The sequence below is a fragment of the Canis lupus genome, chromosome 28 (assembly GCF_048164855.1).
Source record: "Canis lupus baileyi chromosome 28, mCanLup2.hap1, whole genome shotgun sequence".
Classification (NCBI taxonomy): Eukaryota; Metazoa; Chordata; class Mammalia; order Carnivora; family Canidae; genus Canis; species Canis lupus.
The window spans coordinates 29998168-30018736 of record NC_132865.1 but is presented as its reverse complement, the minus strand read 5'-3'; the positions used below and the strand labels follow the sequence as shown (position 1 = coordinate 30018736).

Here is a 20569-nt window from a genome sequence, read left to right as displayed (position 1 = left end):
GAACCAATGCCCACAATCCACCCTCTCCCTGTCTCTACCTTTGCCAGAAGCTTTGGGGTGGGGACATCTGGGTGGCTCAGTCAGTTAAGCATCTGCCTTCAGCTCAGGTCAAGATCCCAGAGTCCCAGGATGGAGCCCCACATTGGGCTCCCAGCTCAGCAATGAGTCTGCTTCTCCCTCTCCCTCTCCCCCCAATAGCCTCTCCCCCCCCGCTATGCTCTCTCTCTCTCTCTCCCCCCAATAAATAAGTTAAATTTTTTTTTAAAAAAGCAGCACCGCAGTGGACCTCCCAGAAGCAAATAAGTCAATGTGCGAATGAGAAAGACTGATTTTCAGGCACTCACATGGACTGGGTATGACATCCCACTACATGGAGGAAAATGTCAGACTCCCTACCAAGGCCTGGACTCTGAATTCTTTCTGACTGCATGGCATATACTCTCAGCTTGGTCAGGGTGCTCTGGTTTCTCAGGCTTGGCTGTCCTGCCTCAGGACCTTTGCACAAGCTCTTCCTCTGCTCAGTGTGCTCCTAGCTCATCATTCACACGGCTGCTATGATAGTATCCCGAAACTCTTCAGGGACCTTCTCCCTTTACTTATCTCCCATCTCCCTCCAGCACACTCTCCTGCTTGGTTTCCTATACTGTCTCTATTTCAGATTTTTGTAGGTGCTGCTGGACTCCCTACTGGGATGTGAGCTCCATGAATGAAGGATTTTGTCTGTGTTATTCTCACTTGCATCCACTTGTCTACAACGACAGTATCGCTGGCATGCAGTAAGCATGCAAATATTTAAGTGGACAAATAAATTAGTGTATGCTTTTGTGAAAGATGCAAAATGAGTAGTTTTTTCAAACATTGATGATTTACTGAACCTTTTAGCATAGAACAGTAATCCTTTCCCTACACTATGTTGGTAGGGTATATCTTGGCTAACAAGAGTAAAATACTGCATGCTCAACACTGCTAATTGCTTGCTTCCTCTCAATATTTGATGTTTCCTTCTTCTGTAGAACCAGAACACCCTGAATTTGTTTACCAATGTTCTATTAGTTAAATGTAGTTCTAAGGTGTTTACTCCTTCTCTCCACTTCCTTCCTGTTATCTGGATGTGGTAATAATGGTTGCCACATAAACGGCCCTTTTGGAACATGAGGTTATAGAGTAACGATGGCAGAATGGCAAGAGAAGACCTGGGTCCCCAATGAGCCATTAAACTCGTCCTAGGATATTTACCTGGGCAAGTAATAAACTGCTATCTTGTTTAAGCTACTGAAACTTGAGTTTTAAAAAAAAATTATTTGTAACTGTATTTCATTGTAATGGGAATGTGGTGATTTGTAGGGAAGGTCTGAATCTGACTCAACTGCTTAAGACACAGGAGGAGGGTAAAAATAGGGGGCTGTTAAGAAACCAGGATTTTCCTTAAAAGTGTTTATTTCCCTAACCAGCACCAGACAGGAAAATCAGAACAAATGACAAAGAGGATGTGTTTTATTTCCCTTCTCCTTTACACTCGGGGTTGGCATCTGGGATCAGAGAGTGAGATGTGGGCTGACATGGTCCAAGAACAGCCTCAGTACTACCTCCGTGGTCTCTGCCTTGGAGCCAGACAAGAAACATCTACTGATCCGAGGCCAAAATGATGTGAATCATTTTAGTGAATTTTTTGTACAGCTAAACTTATTCAATCTAAAAAAAAAATCCTACCCGTTATTCTTTAATTATATGTGTTGTACTTGGAGGCTAAAAATACCTTTGCTTTTATAACTGATGATGACAGTACATACAGATCTTTTAAAAGCACTGTTTTAACCAAATTTAAAAACTGGCACATGTACAACTGACCCACCATGTCAACCGATTTAATTGCTAACCAAAAGCAATCTGGAATCCAGATATTTCGATAGTAATAGTTGTAGCAGACAGCATTTATTATTTACAGATAGTTCTACTTTATCTTCCTGTTTTGAATTATATCCTGTGAGGCATAAGAATCATTATCCTTATTTCTGGATGAAGAAACGGAAAGTTCAAGTGTATTTAATACTTTGAACACCTGTCCATTCTGTGCCCCAGACACCATGGATATGATGATCATGATCCACATATCCACTGAGCTCAGACACATGAGGTCATAGAGGGGACCATGTAATCACTTCTTGTTTTGTTTTGTTTGATTTTATTTATTTGAGAGAGTGAGAGAGGGCACAGGCAGGCAGGAGGAGGAGAGGCAGGGGGAGAAGCAGACTCCTCACTGATCAGGGAGTCCAATGTGGGACTCAATCCCAGCACCCTGGGATCATGACCTGAGCTGAAGGCAGACGCTTAACCAACTGAGCCACCTGGGCACCCCTGTAATCACTTCTTTAGGGATGGCAACAGCTGTCTTCTTACTCCAGTGTCACTGACTCAGGTTTTGGGTTTCCCACACATTTCCAACCTAGGAGTTCTACCGGGGTCTGGTTCTTACTTTTTCAGCTTTGGTTTTATAGAGCCCTTTAATGACTGTTTATGGTAATCCTCCGAAATTAAAACATAATAGAAATTCATTCAAAAAATAATTTACTAAGTGCCTACTGTGTGCCAGGCACAGGAAATGCAGCAGTGAGCAAAACAGATGAAAATGTATCTTCCTAGAAATTTGATTCCAGTGGGAGGTTCAGACAATAAATACTTAAGAATTAAACTATCAAATATTATCACGTGGTAAGAGTTATGGAGAAAACAAGGCAAGGAAACATGGTAGGGAAAGTACGGGGGTCTTAACCTTAAATAAGAAGGCTAGGGAGGTTCACGAAGAAGGCCACAGTTGAGCAAAGATGGTGGCAGGCCATATGGGTTCTGGGGGAGAAGAGTCAGCCTGGAGGGAACAGTCAATGCAAAGGCCCTGAGGCCCATGTGTGTGCTTGGCAGGGAAGCCCACAGAGCAGGAGTAGAGTGAGCAAAGGAGACAGAGACTAGAACGTCATGTAGGGGAAGAATCCAGAAGAGGGAGAAGGGAGAATGGATTTTATGAGGGCTTATCAACCATCTTGAGGTTTTATTTTGAGGAAGATATGATGATGCTGGAGGCATCGGGCAACATGACACAGCTTAGGTTTTAAAAGGGTCACTGTGACTACTGTATCAAGGAAGATTATAGAGACAAAGATGGAAGAGGGAAGACTGGGGGCAACTGGAAGAATGCTGGCAAGAGACAGTGGTAGTTGGGAGCTGGCTGGTGGTGGCAGACATTGGAGGCAGGGGACAGTGGAATTCTGGATATGTTGTGGGGAGAAGACTGACAGGATTTGCTGAGGGAAATATAGGGAGGCACAAGAGGAGCAGGTTTGGAGGAGGAAGGTCAGGAATTCAGGTGACACCACTTAAGTTTGAAGTGATTATTAGATGTCCCAACGAGGTTCGCAGGCAGACACTGGGTGACAATGGGACACCCCAGTCTGGAGTCCAGGCTGCAGGCGAGCATGGTAATCCTTGGCATACAGGTATTTAATGTGGGGATGTGAGGTAAGATCACCTAGGGAGAGCGTGCAGACAGAGAAATGCTCTGAGGTTGAGTCGTGGGGCACTTGAGTGCTAGATGGTCAGGGAGATGAGGAACAGCCATCCAAAGAAGCCAAGAAAAAGCAAACACAGCAGAGAATAGGAAAAAAACCCAGGAGGATGTGGTGAGTAGCAAACTAAGACAAGGAATATTCTAGAATTGAGGAAGTGATCAATTCTAGCAAAAGCTGAGGATATCCTCCTCTGTGCTTTGTTTTCTTCTCAGTACAGTCATCCCTGCTGATCTGCAGGAGACCCATCCCGAGACTCCCAGTGGATGCCAGAAACCACAGACAGTACCGAACCCTATGTTTTTTCCTCTACGTACACACCTGTGATCAAGTTTGATTTATAAATTAGGCACAGTAAGAGATTATTGCTAATCATTATAGTTAATAATAAAATAGAACAAGTATAACAACATCCTGTACTGAAAGCTGTATCAATGTGGTTTCTCTCACTCTCAAAATATCTTACTGTCTTGTACTTACCATTATGATGATGTGAAATGATAAAATGCCTACATGATGAAATGAGATGAGATGAGGGGAAGGACAACAGGGATAGGGGGCTACCTACTTATCACGATCAGAGTATGTCATGATGTGCTAGAAGGTCAGGAAGGTGGGGGAGCATGGAGAACGTGCATCATGACTGCACAGAATCCCAGTCATCTATGTATGAAAGTCAACCAACAGTTTCTAACACTGATGAGAAACTTGCACAATTAGCAAGTTGTTTAGAAATGTGTAGGTAAGTACCAGAAGAAAGAGCTAAAAGAACCTCAGGAATGGGACTCATAGACAGGGAGTTAGTGGGGCAAAAGATTGTTTTGCTTTCTTTTTTTCTTTTTTTTTTTTTTTAAGATTTATTTATTTATTCATGAGACACAGAGAGAGAGGGGCAGAGACATAGGCAAAGAGAGAAGCAGGCTCCATGTAGGAGCCCGATGGGGGACTCCATCCTGGACCCTGGGATCATGCCCTGAGCTGAAGGCAGATGGTCAACCACTGAGCCAGCCAGGCATCCCAAGACTGCTGTTTTTCATTAAAAGTCACACTTTTAAAACCCTTTCTCTGTATTACTTTCATAAAAAGTTAAATGCAACTAGTCAGGAGGGAAAAAACAGATGACTAGATGCCTACTTCCCAGCCTAAGGATTACAAAATTACAGCCAGAGGCCAGCAACTCTGTGTGCTCAAGTAATTATACACCAAGACCACATACATTGTGGATATTATAACATGTTATGTACTATAATATCTTCTCAAACGCACACACTGCTTTCATCACAAAAAATTAAAGGCATTTCTGAAATTGTAATGTTTAATCGTTAAAGATGTTATCATTCCAATGATATTAAAAGCAAATAGAACCACCCTATGATCCAGTAATCACACAGTATTTACCCCCAAAATACAAAAACACTAATTCAAAGGGATACATGCACCCCTATGTTTATATTATAGCGGCATTCTTTACAATAGCCAAACTGTGGAAGCAGCCCAAGTGTCCATCAATAGATGAATGGATAAAGAAGATGTGGCATATATACAATATTATTTAGCCATAAAAAAGAATGAAATCTTGCCATCTGCAACAACGTGGATAGAGCTAGAGAATATAATGGATGCTAAGTGAAATAAATCAGAGAAAGACAAATACCATATGATCTCACTCATGTGGAAAGTGTAAGAAACAAATGAGCCAAAGGAAAAAAAGAGAGAGAGAAAGAGAAGCCAAGAAACAGACTTAACTATAGAGAATAGACTGATGGTTACCAGAAGGGAGGGAGGTGGGGGGATGGGGATTGAAGACTACATTATCATGATGAAATAATTAATTACATGATGTAAAAAAAAAAAAAAAAAGAATTGTGAAGGATAAAATTAGTAGCCTTACTTACTATTTAGAGATTCTTATTATCTAAGCTTGAATTAAATATGTAAAAATAAAAATGTCAATGATTGGAAAGAGTAAATAGAACTGGAATATGGAAAAAAATGCATAAGCACTATTTCATGATCACCTATATAATTTTTTTTTAACTCAGTTCCTCACTCTGAATAAGTTGAGGAACCTCTGTAAGAGCTGAATTAAAATTCTGGGTTATTTAATTTATTAGAATCCCACTGTAATCAACTGTGGGAAGGCAATTATGATTCTTTCGATATGGATGTGTAAGCTTGTTTACATGTCCTGCCAACAATTGAGAGGTCCTTGTAAAGAGAACATGTTCTAGTTATCTCTGGATCTCTATTCCTGGTATGGATATTAACATACACAACAAAATTTAACATTTCCTAAGTGCTTTCCCTGCACTATACATTGCTTTAAATACTTTACACGTATTTTCATTTAATTACTATTGTAGAAACAGGAGTCCTCTGGTTCCTGAACCTGGTACTATGTTATTCTCACATCACAGATAGGAAACTAAGCCACACAGGGCAAGGAATTCTTAGACACACATATAATGAATGGCAAAACCAGGATCAGAAGCCAGGCAACCTCTTTAGAGCCTTGGCTCTTAATGTTTATGTAAATATTAATAAATGTTTGTTGATAAAATCATTGAACTAATAAACCCACAGGCAATTTCTTTTAATTGGCAATATAAAATAAAGCCATCATGTTATTCATGAACAGCATGATGACTTTTTTCCTATGTATATTTGAAAGGCAGTTTATTTGATGATCTCACCTTTTTCTTTTATTTCTGGATCATCTGTTTTTCTATTTGTTTCTGAAAAGTAAAAACAAAACAAAATAAGTATTGTGAGAGTCGTCACTCATTATCTCAAAATATAGGACCATGTTTAAATGAATGCGAGCAAATATAATTTAAGAGAACTATTTCTGGGCATGGAATTCCATTTTCCTAAACCCTGACTTCTTTACACATCAAGTTTGTTACAAAATATTAAGATCAGGCTCATCTGAATTAAAGAAATGCAGCATGTCGCCCTCACTGGGGTGACACCAGTCTCATTTCCCTAAGGACTTCACACATACACAGGTAGCCCACTAAGGGTGCCTGCACTGAGCCCAGGTACTAAGGAGCCGAGATATGCCAGACAGCAGACCTGTGTCACCCTCTTGCTAAGTAAATCACAGTCACAGGGTCTCTTGCACGAATGTGACTCACTGCAGTGAAATCCACCCAGAGCCTGAACCAAACAACATCCACCCTACATGGAAAACTATGGTACATGACCTATGAGCTTATAACCTCATTTCTGCATTATCTCAGATCTGGCCTATTGTTTAATCTAAGTTTGGGTCTAGCTAATTTTCAAGGTAGACCAGCTGATTATAGCTCCAGTAGGTACTTCTTTAAATTTGAGTATTTCTAGGAACACATGTATAGACAGATGTGTTGGAGTCAGGATAGGACAGAGTTTGGGAAACTCCGTTCTTCCCCTATAGTAGACGGGGCTGTGGGGTCAGATCAGGGGTACAATCACAGAACATTCAATTTCTTTGCTCCCTGGTTTCCTCCAGGGAAATATTCCTATCAAATATTTCATTTTGGGGAAGTGACAAGTAAATCTGAAGCAGGCTTCTGACACAAGGAAGTGATTTTCATAGGTCAAGAGTTTTCAAGATACCCGGTGAGAGGACGGAAACAAACTCAGGAAGCTGCAGCGTGCCAGGATCGGTGTAAACACATCACACCTGCCTCCTGCCTCCTGTCACCCCATGGGAAGGTCTATCTCCCTCTGTGCAAAGGGGGAAGATGAGGCTGAGAAAGCAGAGTGCCCAACGTATCAAGGTCAGGCGTTTACATCATTCCAAAGCCTATCATCTTCCCACAGAGCCCTTCTCTACCTTTTCTAAAAGGGAAACAGGGGATAGGGACCTGCAGGTTTTGCCTCCTGCAAAGAGTGGGCTTCATAAAATTGACCACCACACACTTCCTGCCAGTGCTGCAGGAGGTACACGGGATATTTAAAAACACAACCAAAAAAGCCCTTCTAGATCTCTGTTGAATGTCCTAGGATTTCTGGTCTTATTAACTTTAACCTCCTTATCAGAAAGGTAGGCAGTGCATCATTTAACAGGATGCGCTCTCGTAGGCATCAAGGATACAGGATTGAGGAAAAACACTGACAATCTTGGTCCTCGAGGAGTCGTACGAGTGGTATCAGCAGTGCCTGCGGGAGGGCTGTGACCCTCCACATCCTCCAGTAATCTGTCACCTGGCATGTGGCTCGTGTAAATTGAGAACACAAGCACAAAATGCAAGTTTTAACTTGACTAGAGAAAACAGATGGGTGCTAGGCACAAAGAGGAGTTTGAGGCTCTCCACAAATCCTCCCGCCCCCAAGGGAGAAATAAGGAGTGGTTTGCATTGGTCACATTTTAAATATGTGTGGGAGGGCCCTGGCCAGGCACGCTCCCAGGAACAAGGGCCACCATCTTTCTTCCTCCTCCAAAGCAGGATTTTCGATAGGGCAATGAGCCTGACCTAAGAAGATCCAGTCCAAACTTCCCCAGCTCTGGGCAAAAGCTGTCTCATGTCCCATTCTGTCCCTCACTTCACATCAACGTGCTGACATCTGTGACTAGTGTTTGGATATGGGGAAATGAGCAGAGCAGGAATTTCAGCCCCTGATTTTCAGTGCTTAAATGTAGCTTAAGTAAAGGCTTTTTCTAAGAGATCCAGCTTCCCTGCACAGCTAAATAGTAAAGTGTTATTCTGCTCTACTTTATTCTCTGTACACATGCTTCCCTGGGAGATCCCATGTGGACCTGGCCATGCTCCAGAAGAAAATGACTTGTTGGATGCTTACTGGGAGACAGAGATTGTTCTAAATACTTACTGCAGATGATCCCATCCAACTCAATCAACTCTGGGAGGTAGTTTTCATTTTATGGATACAGAAACTAAGGCTCAGGAATCTTGCCAAAGGTCACAGAACATGTAAGACTGATTTATAATAATACTCTAATCACACACTGTATGTTCCAATAATGGGCAGTTAAAGGGAGCTATATGCTCAGCCCAATTCTGAAAATTACCCGTGTACAGGTTCACTTGTAACTCATACTTAGTGTTAAAGCACTCGTATCCAAGAAGAAATATGTTATACAATCTCTAACTGTACTAACTTCCTTTTTTTTCTCCCTTTCTGAATAAGGAAAACCTTACTTAAAAGGATGGGATCTTAGTTGTTCAAAAATTATTATAAACCACTAAAGAAAATCACTTTTGTGAATTCAAATATCCAGAACTCTATGATGGGCCAGCTACTGTGCCTATCTGCTTCCTGACCAGTTCTTGAATCTCAACATACGTCCAAAGCTAACTTCCATCCAGGCCTAGTATCCTCACAAGGTCCTCAACACACTGGCATCTGTGACTTCCCAAACCCAGACCTAGGGCTCTGTTTCCCCAGTGATGGCCCACTCGGCCAGTTTTCCTGTCTCTTTCTCTGTCTCTGCCAGGATTTCCTGAGCTCAGGCTCTCCCACTGTCACCTGGACTATTACTTATCTCCAACCTGCTCTCCCCCCTGCACTCTGGCCTCCTACCAACTGTTTCCACCTTCCACCTGTTGCCCTGTGCTCACTTCAGAATACCATGAAGGACCACGGCTGGCAGGTGTTTCGGCCTTTCTGATCCTCAGTTCCTTGTCTGCAAGCAGGGATAAGCCCCATCTACTGGGAAAACTCAACTCCCTAACACACAAAGCACTCAGCAGAGGAAATGCAATCCATAGAAGCGGGTCTGTGTATTCTGAGTAAGTGAGTTTAAAGTCTTTATTTTTAATGTTTCTTCCAGGCATGTTGGAGGAGAAAACAATACTTGTCTAGGAACCCAGGGGCTTCTTCCCTACTTGTCTAGTTCTCCCTTTTCTGCCCAGAGAATGAAGATTGAAAGAGAACTTGCTGTACCCTTTCCGGCCCTTCCACCTGCTCAGACTCTTTCATCTTCTCAACCACAATGGAGTTCATGTCCTCATGGGACAATGGTCACGGGGGATTGGGAGGGTGTAGGGGAGGGGGCTTGTCACACTAGGGAATTACCAAAACTCTAGGTGCTGAATAAACACCTACAAAAGATGGATGCAGGGACTAGTTCATTTTAATCTGGCCCCCAGCAATGCACCATAAAAGTACATGTTAAACAAAATAAACATTACCTATTAGAAAGAGGTTAAGAGAAGGTTGAAGGTACATCTTTGTGATTTGTCATTAAAGATACTATAATATTCTAAAATACTCATTAAGTACAAAATGAACTGATTTTGTTACATAACAAAATAATACTTCAAAATAATGACAATATAGAGAAGAATTCTGCATTTTATTGCACTCAAATCACATTGAACAGAAGACAGTTACATTATTTTTAGAAAATCCATTGATGTTGCCCAGCTTGGCATGTATTTGTGAAGACAAGGCTCATTAGTTCAGATATTTGGAATTAAAAAGTATTTGATGTTGACCACAGCATAATGAATCCTCAGTTTCCAGATTCTAGAGATGATTATATACAAAAATCCAGCAAAATTTTATTCATTTATCAGTTCTTTTTTTTTTATTTTTATTTTTTTTTCATTTATCAGTTCTATGTCATTCCTAAGTTTCCCTAAAAAAATAAGGCTTTATAAAAAGTAGTGTTCTATAATTCACAATATTAGAATTAAGAGCTTTATTAGAATTTGATTAGCAACTCTATATTACCCATATCACAGTTTTAGAAAATTATTGCTTTTCTTAGTAACTCAGTCTTCTGGATTTCACTACACATTGGGTCAGCATGCATAACTCACTACATTGTAACTATGATCTATAATGATAAAAATATAAAATCCCTTGGATTGTAACCCTAAAAGCAGGGGGGAAAAGTTATCTTATCTTAAAACAATGTTAATATAATCAAGAGCTATCCCTGACATGGAAATGAAATGACCTCTTTATGGGTTTGTTGTTGTTGTTTTAAATAGTTCATGGTCCTTTCAAAATGATGTCACTGCCATCTTTCTAACAAATGAGTATTTTCATCACAGCAACTATTTCTGAGCCAAAATAAACCACATGAAAAATAGAAGAAACTCTTCAGGATAGAAAAGAAAAGGCTCATACGTTGCAAACAGCAGCAGGTATGTGGCTTGGTGAGTGCTTTTCACACGTCCTAAATCAATCCAGCTAGAGGCATCCTTCTTTAGTAAGATCACTTCGCTGTCTTCAGTGTTGTGAGGGCATTACTTTAATTAGCCAAAGGCAGAGCAATCTTTAAGATGTGCACCGGTAATTTATAAAGACTTTCTAAAATTTAAACAAATACTAAAGGGACAAAGCTATTATACGATTGATATGAGGTGCCAAACAGCATTTTTGCATGACAGAGCAGGCCATTCCTTTTGTCTATATTCTAGCAAGGAATTTAAATTTCTCCCCCCTCGATTTGAAAAAATAAATTAACCATGATAACTTAAGACTTTCACCAAAATATTAAATTTTTCTAATCAATGAGCTAACAGCTACAGCAATCTCAAAATTTGAGTTTTCCCCTGAATACTCAAAGCTAATGTAGAAATGTCTTAGAATGATATCAGTGCAGATATATACAACTCAAATCTTCACAGCTAATGGTGACAGCGAGTAGTGTTCCTCCGAGTGCAACAGCCGGGCACTCTTCATGGCTTTGAAATCACGTTTATGCAGTTTACACAGGTCAGTCCAACAGACTTAGGAGTAATTACTAGTAATATATATATATATTATATATATATATATTATATATATATATATATAAAAACCCTGCCAAGACAATTGCTGCTACATTGTCAATATAATCAACTATTATCTGAAAAAACACACATAAATGTAGGTAAGATCGAAAGCTGTGTGACAAAAAGAGAAGAGAAAACCAAAGGATTCACTAATGTTATCAAAAACGGACATGCAGGAATGTAACATTACGTGTAATTTTTGGTTCTAAAAAAATACACTAAAATGCCAGTGGACTATGATCGATTGAAAACATCTTTAGTGTTCATTCCCAAAGATCTTGGTCTGCTCAGTAATTGCGTCACAAGATCTATCACAGCCATCTTTTGGAGCGTATGGTTAGGCTGGTCCTCTTGTGGTAGTGGGGGCAGTCTTTTTGAAGCTTTACGTATCTGCAAAAATAAGGGGAAATCTAAATTAAAGGACCAACTAGACACAGACTGTGAAACTGCTTCATTTCCATTCTACTTAAAAAAAAAAAAAACCCACCGACAGAAGTAAATGCTTTTTATGTGCTATTGTTGTTTTTAAGGGCAACTCGTTAAACAGTGATTAACTACCCAGAGAAGTCCCTGGGAATTAACTTGTGAAGCTGCTGATGAAAACTTAAGCTTCTTAGAGCATCTGAGAATTATAACTAAATTTCAGAATTTCAATCTTTTGAGAAATACAAGCGTTAACTCTCTTTCTCCCATCAGTGTTTTCACTGTATTAATAAGAAATGTAATAGAGAAAGAAAATCTAGCATGGTGTTTAAAAAGCAAATATAGGAAGAATTTTCATGGAGCAATAAGATACTGTAAATTGCAGTTAAAATACATTATTTTAATATAATCATGTCAGTTTCTAATGTTACTGACAATAAAAATGGGTTAAAAAAAAGTATATGTAAAAGTCATTCTTGTCCAATTTTTTACAACTACTTTCTCATTCCAAGTTTAGTATCTGATTGATTTTCCTATTACAGCATTAGATGTTACAATTCGAGTAGAAAAGAAGATGGTGCACATAAAGGCCCAGCCAAATTTTGATATATTTTCTAAATCTGGATTATGATCCTTCCTACTTCCCTTCCTATCTATCTACCTACTTACCTATGTGTGTGTGTACATGTATATTCAGAAATTTTTATACAAGCAGATTTGGTGCTCAATGTGAAGTAACTAGAAATCATATGTATACTTTTATATATCCAACAGAAATGAGTATATACAAAAGACATGCACAAGATTATTCACAGAAGCTTTCTTCATAACAGCCAGAAACTGGAAACATTCACAATAGCTATCAACGTAGAATGGATTTTTTTTAATGTAGTGTATTTATAGTAAAAGGCAATGAATAGAACCAAATTACTCTACACTACCAAGTGGATGAAACTCAGCCATGATGTTGAGCAACAACAAATAGTCACCAAAAAAGTATGCATGTAATTTGTGTGTGTTTACTTATGGTTTTATTTTATCAAATTCAAGAGCAAGCAAACCAATCAGTGGTGATACAGATGAGAACAGTTACTGCTGGTGGGGATGTGGGGGTGTGACTGAGCGGGAGGAAGGAGAGAGTTTTGAAGTGCTCGCGGCATGCTGAGTAGTGGGTGCAGGAATGGATCACATGGAAAATGGAGCACACAGTTTCATTAAACCGTGCGTTCAACAAGTGATGTGTCTCTGTGTGTTAGTTACACCTCAACAAAAAACGTTTTTACAAATGTGTTTGACTCTGGCTTCCCTCAGAATTTATCAGTTAGCTAGATCATGAGAGGAATGAGCTCATGGTTTCTGTAACCTGTGCGATCAAACCTATCTGAGATTGTGGGAAGCTGTTCGAAGTATAATGATGAGCACCGGTAAAAGGGCAAATAAACTAGCAGCCTGGTTACAATTCTGAATGACCCAAATATATGCTCCTAAATATTTAAAGACGACCCTACTCAGAAGTGGTCCACTGAGTTGCAAACCTAGTTATGTCTGAAATCGGGCCAGTCACCTCCTCTACTACTCTGTTTCCTCCTGCCTTCAATAAGTGGGTAGAGAGCTGATCATTTATTCATTCAGGTCAGGAACACAGGAATCGTCCTCAACTCTTCCCTTTAATCAACCCTCTCTTCCCTACAAATTGCTTCCAATTCCAATCCCCATGAGTCCACCCTGCCAGTCCTTGCACCACAGCTGAAGCTTCTGCTGTCTCCAGCTTGGATCAGTACATCTGCACCCTTCCTAGTCTCCACCTTCTCCTTCCTGGACTACTCTTTTCAGATCTGGATCTGACCGTGTGACTCCTCTGCTTGGAATCTTTCAGTGGCCTCCTGCCATCCTTAGGCCCAGATTCAAATTTTTAAACATATAGACGGTACACTCCAGGTAGTGACGCCTGCGTCTTTTTCCACTCGTCTTCCTACACTTTTACATGGCACACTGTCCTGGTCCTTGTTCAACAAGCGCTTGCTTCCTCTGCTCCCCACCTACCAACTCCAGTCACTTCTGACAGCACCTCTAAACTCAGCCCCAGTACAAGGACACATGGGAGGCCAAATGTACTCTCCACACCCTTGCTCCCAAGCTGAGTCAGTTATCCCTCCTTCTCTGTGCTGTCCTGTATACCACACTGGTATATAATTAATGACATTATAGTTGGTTGTTTTACTCTGTTACACGCCCACAGGACTATGAACCACTATGGTGTAGGCCTATATTGTTCAAGTATATTCTTTGCCCAGGGCAGATGCTTAATACGTACTTCTTGCATAAATGGTGAAATCTACAACAGTAACATTCATATTAGACACTTATTAACATAAACCAAGACCTCTAGTGCTGTCAAGACTAAGGCTGGCTAGGTGCCTTAGTGATCATGTTAGGAAATGCTTGGTGACAAGGGGAGGCATGAGTGAAAGTTTGCACAGGTGCAGCAGAGTGAAACCATCATCACTGCTAGACCAGTCCACAGTGAGATGAGTTACAGATGTTATCTCCATTTTCAGAAGATAGGAACAGCAGCAGAAACACTGATGCTCACATATTTCCATCTTGTGTAATATGATTATCACCATAAAACATAACATTAACTTTTTTTTTCTGGCATAGTATGACAGAAAAAATTGTTAATGGCACCAGTTAGTGAAACAGCCTTAACGTACTATTTGGCAGGAAATTTTACTTGGATGAACTTTGTAAGTGATTCTCCGTAAGTGAATCAATTTGTGCTATGCACATTTATTGTCATATTGCTAGAATCACACACTCTATGATTTCAAATAAAACTCTGAGTTTGAGGAGAAAGGTAAAAGCCCACTAAAGGAGCATGGATCACAAAAAGAATTTTTAAAAATATCTGGTATTCAAAATGATCAGAATGATCAATTCTTGGGACTGACTTTTTACATCCTTGTCAAGAGCAAAGTACTAATAAATTTACAAATATAAACAAACGATGACAAAATACAAGCTACTGGACAACTTATTTTTCTACAATAATTCTTAATCTTCAATACTTCCAGGTCCTAGGTGAAGTACTAATGTATACAAAGAGGAAGATAAATAGTATGATCTCTCTAGTTTTACCCCACCAAAACAGCTCTCAGAACTCTTATGAAAAAGAGGCCTTATGAAAAATCCTCTAGAGCACAGAGTCCAAGAGTGTAAACTCTGGAGCTAGTATGCAAGGGGCAGTCTTCATTCTGCCACCTGTCAGCTCTCAGACTCACTTTGTTATGTCTCAGTTTTCTTGTCTGTAAAATGGGAGATAACAGCATGTCTACCTCTTAGGTAACTGGAAATATTAAATGAGTAAATTCAGGTAATGTGCTTAGAAGAGCATCTACATAATGCTTAATGCTTAATAAATGTTAGCATTCACTGGGCCCTCGTGTGTAGCTCAATACAAAGGTGAATCAAGAGAGCTCCCACTTTGTGGGGTTATATCATACCCAGAAGTATATTATTGTGAACTTTTTAATAAGCAATATTAAGACAGTATAACCTAGTCTTAGAATGATCAGGGAAGGCAAAGTAATCATCAGTTAGATTTCATGGGCCAGAAAAAAGTGAACTAATAGCTAGCATGTTGCAGAGGTCCTTAATTAAAGTTTCCACCGAATAACAGATTCTTAAAGCCTAAAAGGTTAGGAGAATTGAAAAGTAAGAAGACAGGCCCTGGGACGCCTGGGTGGCTCAGTGGTTGAGCGTCTGGCCTTTGGCTAAGGGCATGATCCCACAGTCCTGGGATCGAGTCCCATATCGGGCTCCCTACATGGAACCTGCTTTTTCCTCTGCCTCTGTCTCTGCTTGCCTCTGTCTCTCTCATGAATAAATAAATAAAACCTTAAAAAAAAAAAAAAAAGAAGAAGACAGGCCCTACCATCAGTACTCCTGCAGCTTCTGTAATCACACAGATAATATAAAAGCAGTGAGCTTACTGTATCAAAAGATCATGAATATAGAGTTTCAACTATTATTCTTTCGTAAGACTGAATAAAAGAGGTTGTAATATAAGTAAGACTATGAAAATAATGGGAAATAAGTAAACCAAGTGCAATCATTAAAAATAACTCTTGGCCTTACAGTCTCTTTGGCAAGGTCACACCATAACTGTGCAGTGGGTCAATCAAATTTTTATGACACCGAATTACAGGTTATAACTTTCTGAGCAGGCCTTTCAGGGTTTAACTTCTCTTGATCCACCCTCAAAGATCAGGTGAATTAATTACTAAACAAAAATTGCCACGGTCACCATTTATTGAAAGCTCGTTGTATGTCAGTAAGAATGCGTATTAATCAAATCCTCATTTTTATGGGCTTCGGTTGTTAAACACCTCATCTAAAAAAGCAGCTTATTATTCCAGCACCTCAACCTTTAGGTATTTTATATTTATATGCCAAGGAAATTCTTAGGCTCAGCTTATAAAATATGAAAGTAAAAGCACAGAGATTTCTAGCCAGAAAACAGGATTGCCTTTTATACTTCCACTAACATCAGGTCAATATTAAAAAATATGAACTGTAACTAGGAAAGAATCAATGTTGTAAAGACTCATTATTTTAAAAAATACATACAAGACAATTTTCTTTAAAGGCATGGACAGTAATCAAAATGCTAATTCAGTAGCCTGCTCTGTCTCCTCAAGGCAGAAACGAGGCCCTCTGCGAATTGCCATGCAACAAAAAAAGAAATCATAAATGTAGGATAGAAACATTGGCTCTCCCTGTTCTCTGCACCTTTCCTAAACACCAAATACACACACCCGCTCAGTATTCATCATGTAAAAGACCAATTTCTCCATGGATTTCTATTCTCATTCACATTATAATACCAACAGCTCAGTTCTCTTAAGTATTTAGACCTAGTACTATAAATGTACATGGTATGACAAAACCCTGAAACATCTCACCAATCATGACATAAGCACAGATGAGCTGGGGTATAGAACTAAAAATATTCTTTGATTATAAAAGTCACTTTTTTCCTTGAAATTTGTTACTCAGTAGATTTTGGCAGTTATAATTATTTCTACCAAAAGCACAAATAGTAATGCACATCATCACTACAAAATTCACAGTAAGCATAATGTAAAAAATATGAGCAAAAAGTCAACCAATAAATGACACAAAAAGAAAGAAAACAGAAATAAAATACAGAAGCAGGAAGAAATACACCTAGGACAGAGGTACTGGAAGTTTCTCTCTTTACAAAAACATGTTTTTTTTTCCCACAATAAGAACAGGAGGCTTGTGTGTTCATTTTATAGGTAGAGTTAATGTCATCTCTAAAATGCCATTTGAAAACAAAGGATTTGGTCAAAATGGTGTTCCCATTCTCTGAATTCAATGCTGATGAGAGGGACATGTGGTAGAGGGGAGAGAAAAGTACAGAAATGGATTAACTCAGTGGGCTGGAAGGAAAGACTTCAGGTACTGCCAAGGCCTAGGGAGCCAGTTGGGATCACCCAGGGTACTAAGATGCGCTCATGGAAATGGAGAACGGAAGAAGATAGTAACAAAATAATGCACTATTAAACTTCCATCTTAAGGCAGTTCTGATTCCATATCCTCCATCAATTAGCTTGTCAATTAGAAAAAAATAAAAAAAGGAAAAAGCCCCACCTAGTTACTACTACTACTACTACTACTAACTACCATCTATAAAGGCAAAGATCATGTTACTTTGATCATTAATGCTCCTCACTTTCTAGCTCAACAAACATGTACTAGACTGAATCTGATGTGTATTTCCCTTTACTTTGGCTCAACTGATCAAAACACAGATAATCTTCTTTTTGAATTTTGGTATAATTAATCTTTCTCTCAGGATTTTTGCTCTTCATAGACTGATTTCATAGAGCTATGTGAGTATCAACAGTATATTCTAGAGTAAACAGAAAAGGAAAAGGCAGTACATCTAGCAAAATGTCATACCTGGGGGTACTTCCTGTTGTTCTTCCGCAGGGGGCATGTATACTTCTAAAATAAATAACAAAATTACAATCCATTACATATTGCTGACCAGTATTTAAAAAACAGATTGTATTTAAGTTACTGTGATTATTTTTACAGACATTTTTGGGATTTGATTGCAATGATCACAAAAACATTAGGTTTTCCCACGATTACAACAAAGAATTAGCTATAACCTGGCAAAATGTTGTTTGCTTTGCAAATGTTCTGTAAAATAGGCTTTCCGTTATCTGCCTAACTGACTCACTGCCTGGGCAAAGGAGATATGAACTAAAACCTAGGTCTTCACCACAATTTTGCATCAGACTTGATAAGAAAGCTGAGAAAAGATATTTAAAATATCTTGTTAAAATGTTTTTAACTCATAACCCTAATTTTAATGTGAACAAAAAGACAAAGAAACTGAAATAGAATCCTAAAAGTAAATCCATATCCTTAATAAAGTTTCTGAAAAATACTATTCTAAGACTAGACAAAAATATGGATATGACTTTAAACATCTCGCCTTTTTCCCTGGCTACTTCAACCCATTTGCAACTAAAGAGACTGTAGACCTTATCACATAATGGTATAATAATATATTGATCTAATTCACTCTATAAAATTACATATATATGAAGATCTTAATATCTAACAACCCACTGAGCATTCCCTTAACCTAGAGATAAGACTGTATCAGCTTTCCTTTTGCTTCCTAAAGACTTGTTAATTTTATTTATTTATTTATTTATTTATTTATTTATTTATTTATTTATTTATTTATTTTTAAATTTTTATTTATTTATGATAGGCACACAGTGAGAGAGAGAGGCAGAGACACAGGCAGAGGGAGAAACAGGCTCCATGCACCGGGAGCCTGACATGGGATTCGATCCCGGGTCTCCAGGATCGCGCCCTGGGACAAAGGCAGGCGCTAAACCGCTGCACCACCCAGGGATCCCCTTATTTATTTTTTTTAAGTTTTTAAAATTTATTTATTCATGAGCGACATAGAGAGAAAGAGGTAGGCAGAGACACAGGTAGAGGGAGAAGCAGGCTCCATGCAGGAAGCCCGACGTGGGACTCGATCCTGGGTCTCCAGGATCACACCCTGGGCTGGGCTAAAGGCGGCACTAAACCGCTGAGCCACCCGGGCTGCCCTGCCTCCTAAAGACTTGTAACAGACTTCGGTCAAAAGGAAGAATTTTTATAGCATTTTCTAAAACTCTTGTTAATTATGCAGCTATTTGAATCATTTTCCTTCTGACACTAATTTGCTTCTAATTTTAAGAATAATACATACCCGAATGGAAGATTTGGAAATATTTTACATACAAGGAAAAAAAATCTCACCTATTCCCACTGATCACTATTAATATTCTGGCATATTTTGTTGTTTTAGTGGCAGTACTGTGAGTGCTTACTAGCTTTCTCTGTTGTGACTGGCTTGTTAAGGTTTGCGTACTGATTTTACTCTTGGTTAAATCAGAGATCTATTAGCACTTTATCATCTTCACTAATATTTTTTTCTCAGAATTTCTTTTATTTGTCATTTTAGGTTTGAAAAAACTATGTGCATCATAAAGTATTGATCACTTTGTTATTTCCATCATTGATGTTATACTAAGAAAGCCTTATTCTTATTATTGCAAGATAAATTAAATTTTCAACTGATTGTATTAAAAAAGTATACATTTAACAAATTTACCTGAAATTTATTCTGGTAACAATGTAGTGAGAGGATTTTTTAAAAGGTAATTATGAATTAATTATATCAGCACAACCTGATTTTCTTTACTCCGGAACTTGTTAAATCCACTTCAGTAAGGCTTTCAACTCCCATCTTCATGAGGGCTCCCAAACATATCAATCTCAGGTCTCACCCATCTAGTTCGTATCATTGGTATATCCAACCTGCTACTTGAAACCTCTACGTGGGAATCTCACTTCATTCCCAAACTTAAAATAAGCCTTGGTTTTCTCCTCTAAACCAGTTTCTTATATATCCTAGTTTTCTTCTTGGTAGATTGCCTCCTCATCCGACAGTTATTCAAACCAGACCAAAGTCTCCCTTTATTTCTCTTTCCTTCACAACCATCAGAAAGTTTCATCAGTTGTAATTCAAAAATACATTTAAAATACAAAACTTCCTCCTCCATGTCATTTCCACTGCCATAACATTACTCCAGGCCACCATGATCACTTCCTGGATTGGTACAATCATTTCCTAACAGGGTGGTCCCTGCCTCCATTTCTCCATTCAATCCATTTCCTAACTACGAATGAAAGTAATTGTTTAAAGTAAGTCAGAGTATGCTATATCTCATTTAAGTATTTTTCCCAGATTCCCACTGCACTTGGAATATAATCTAGATTCATTAGGTCCTCCGTGTTCACAACTGATTTGTCACCTGAATCTTTAATGCTTAAGCCAATTCAAGTTTATTTTCTATTACCTGTAACAGAAAATAATCATCCTGACACAGATGGGGAAGAAAAGAGGGTTTAGGCACAGGGTTGATATAGCCTAACCAGTACTTTTGAATAGATCACCCTAATGGCATCCTGACAAATGGATTTGAAGAACACAAGTATCTAGTTGAGAAGATGGGCTAGAAGGCTACCACTGTTGTCCAGGAAGGTGATGATGGCTGAACTAGAGCACTAGAGCCACAGAGAAAAGAATGGATTTGAAAATCATTTGTCTAGGGCTGCCTGGGCAGCTCAGTCAGTTAAGTGTCTGCCTTTGGCTCAGGTCATGATCTCAAGGTCCTGGGACTGTGCCTTGCATTGGGCTCCCTGTCCTCAGGGAGTCTCCGTCTCCCTCTCCTCCTGACTCTGCTCCCTGCT

At 39.1% G+C, this 20569-nt stretch overlaps 1 protein-coding gene and 1 long non-coding RNA gene across 13 annotated transcripts in view; one reads left to right on the top strand and one right to left on the bottom strand.

Annotated features, from left to right (window-relative positions):
* ASPH (aspartate beta-hydroxylase) overlaps positions 1-20569 on the bottom strand; it is a 212702-nt gene that overhangs the window by 107885 nt on the left and 84248 nt on the right. For all 12 annotated transcript variants that reach the window (XM_072804506.1, XM_072804507.1, XM_072804511.1 and 9 more), the window contains 2 exons: positions 17702-17746; positions 6251-6292 (listed from right to left, as the gene is read on the bottom strand). In XM_072804506.1, coding sequence (XP_072660607.1) covers positions 6251-6292; positions 17702-17746 — 87 coding nt within the window. The remainder of the gene's footprint in view (positions 1-6250; positions 6293-17701; positions 17747-20569) is intronic.
* LOC140620358 (uncharacterized) lies at positions 1118-9610 on the top strand. The gene is made up of 4 exons (XR_012020162.1): positions 1118-1240; positions 3773-3911; positions 7138-7321; positions 9334-9610. It is a non-coding gene; the product is annotated as an uncharacterized lncRNA (long non-coding RNA).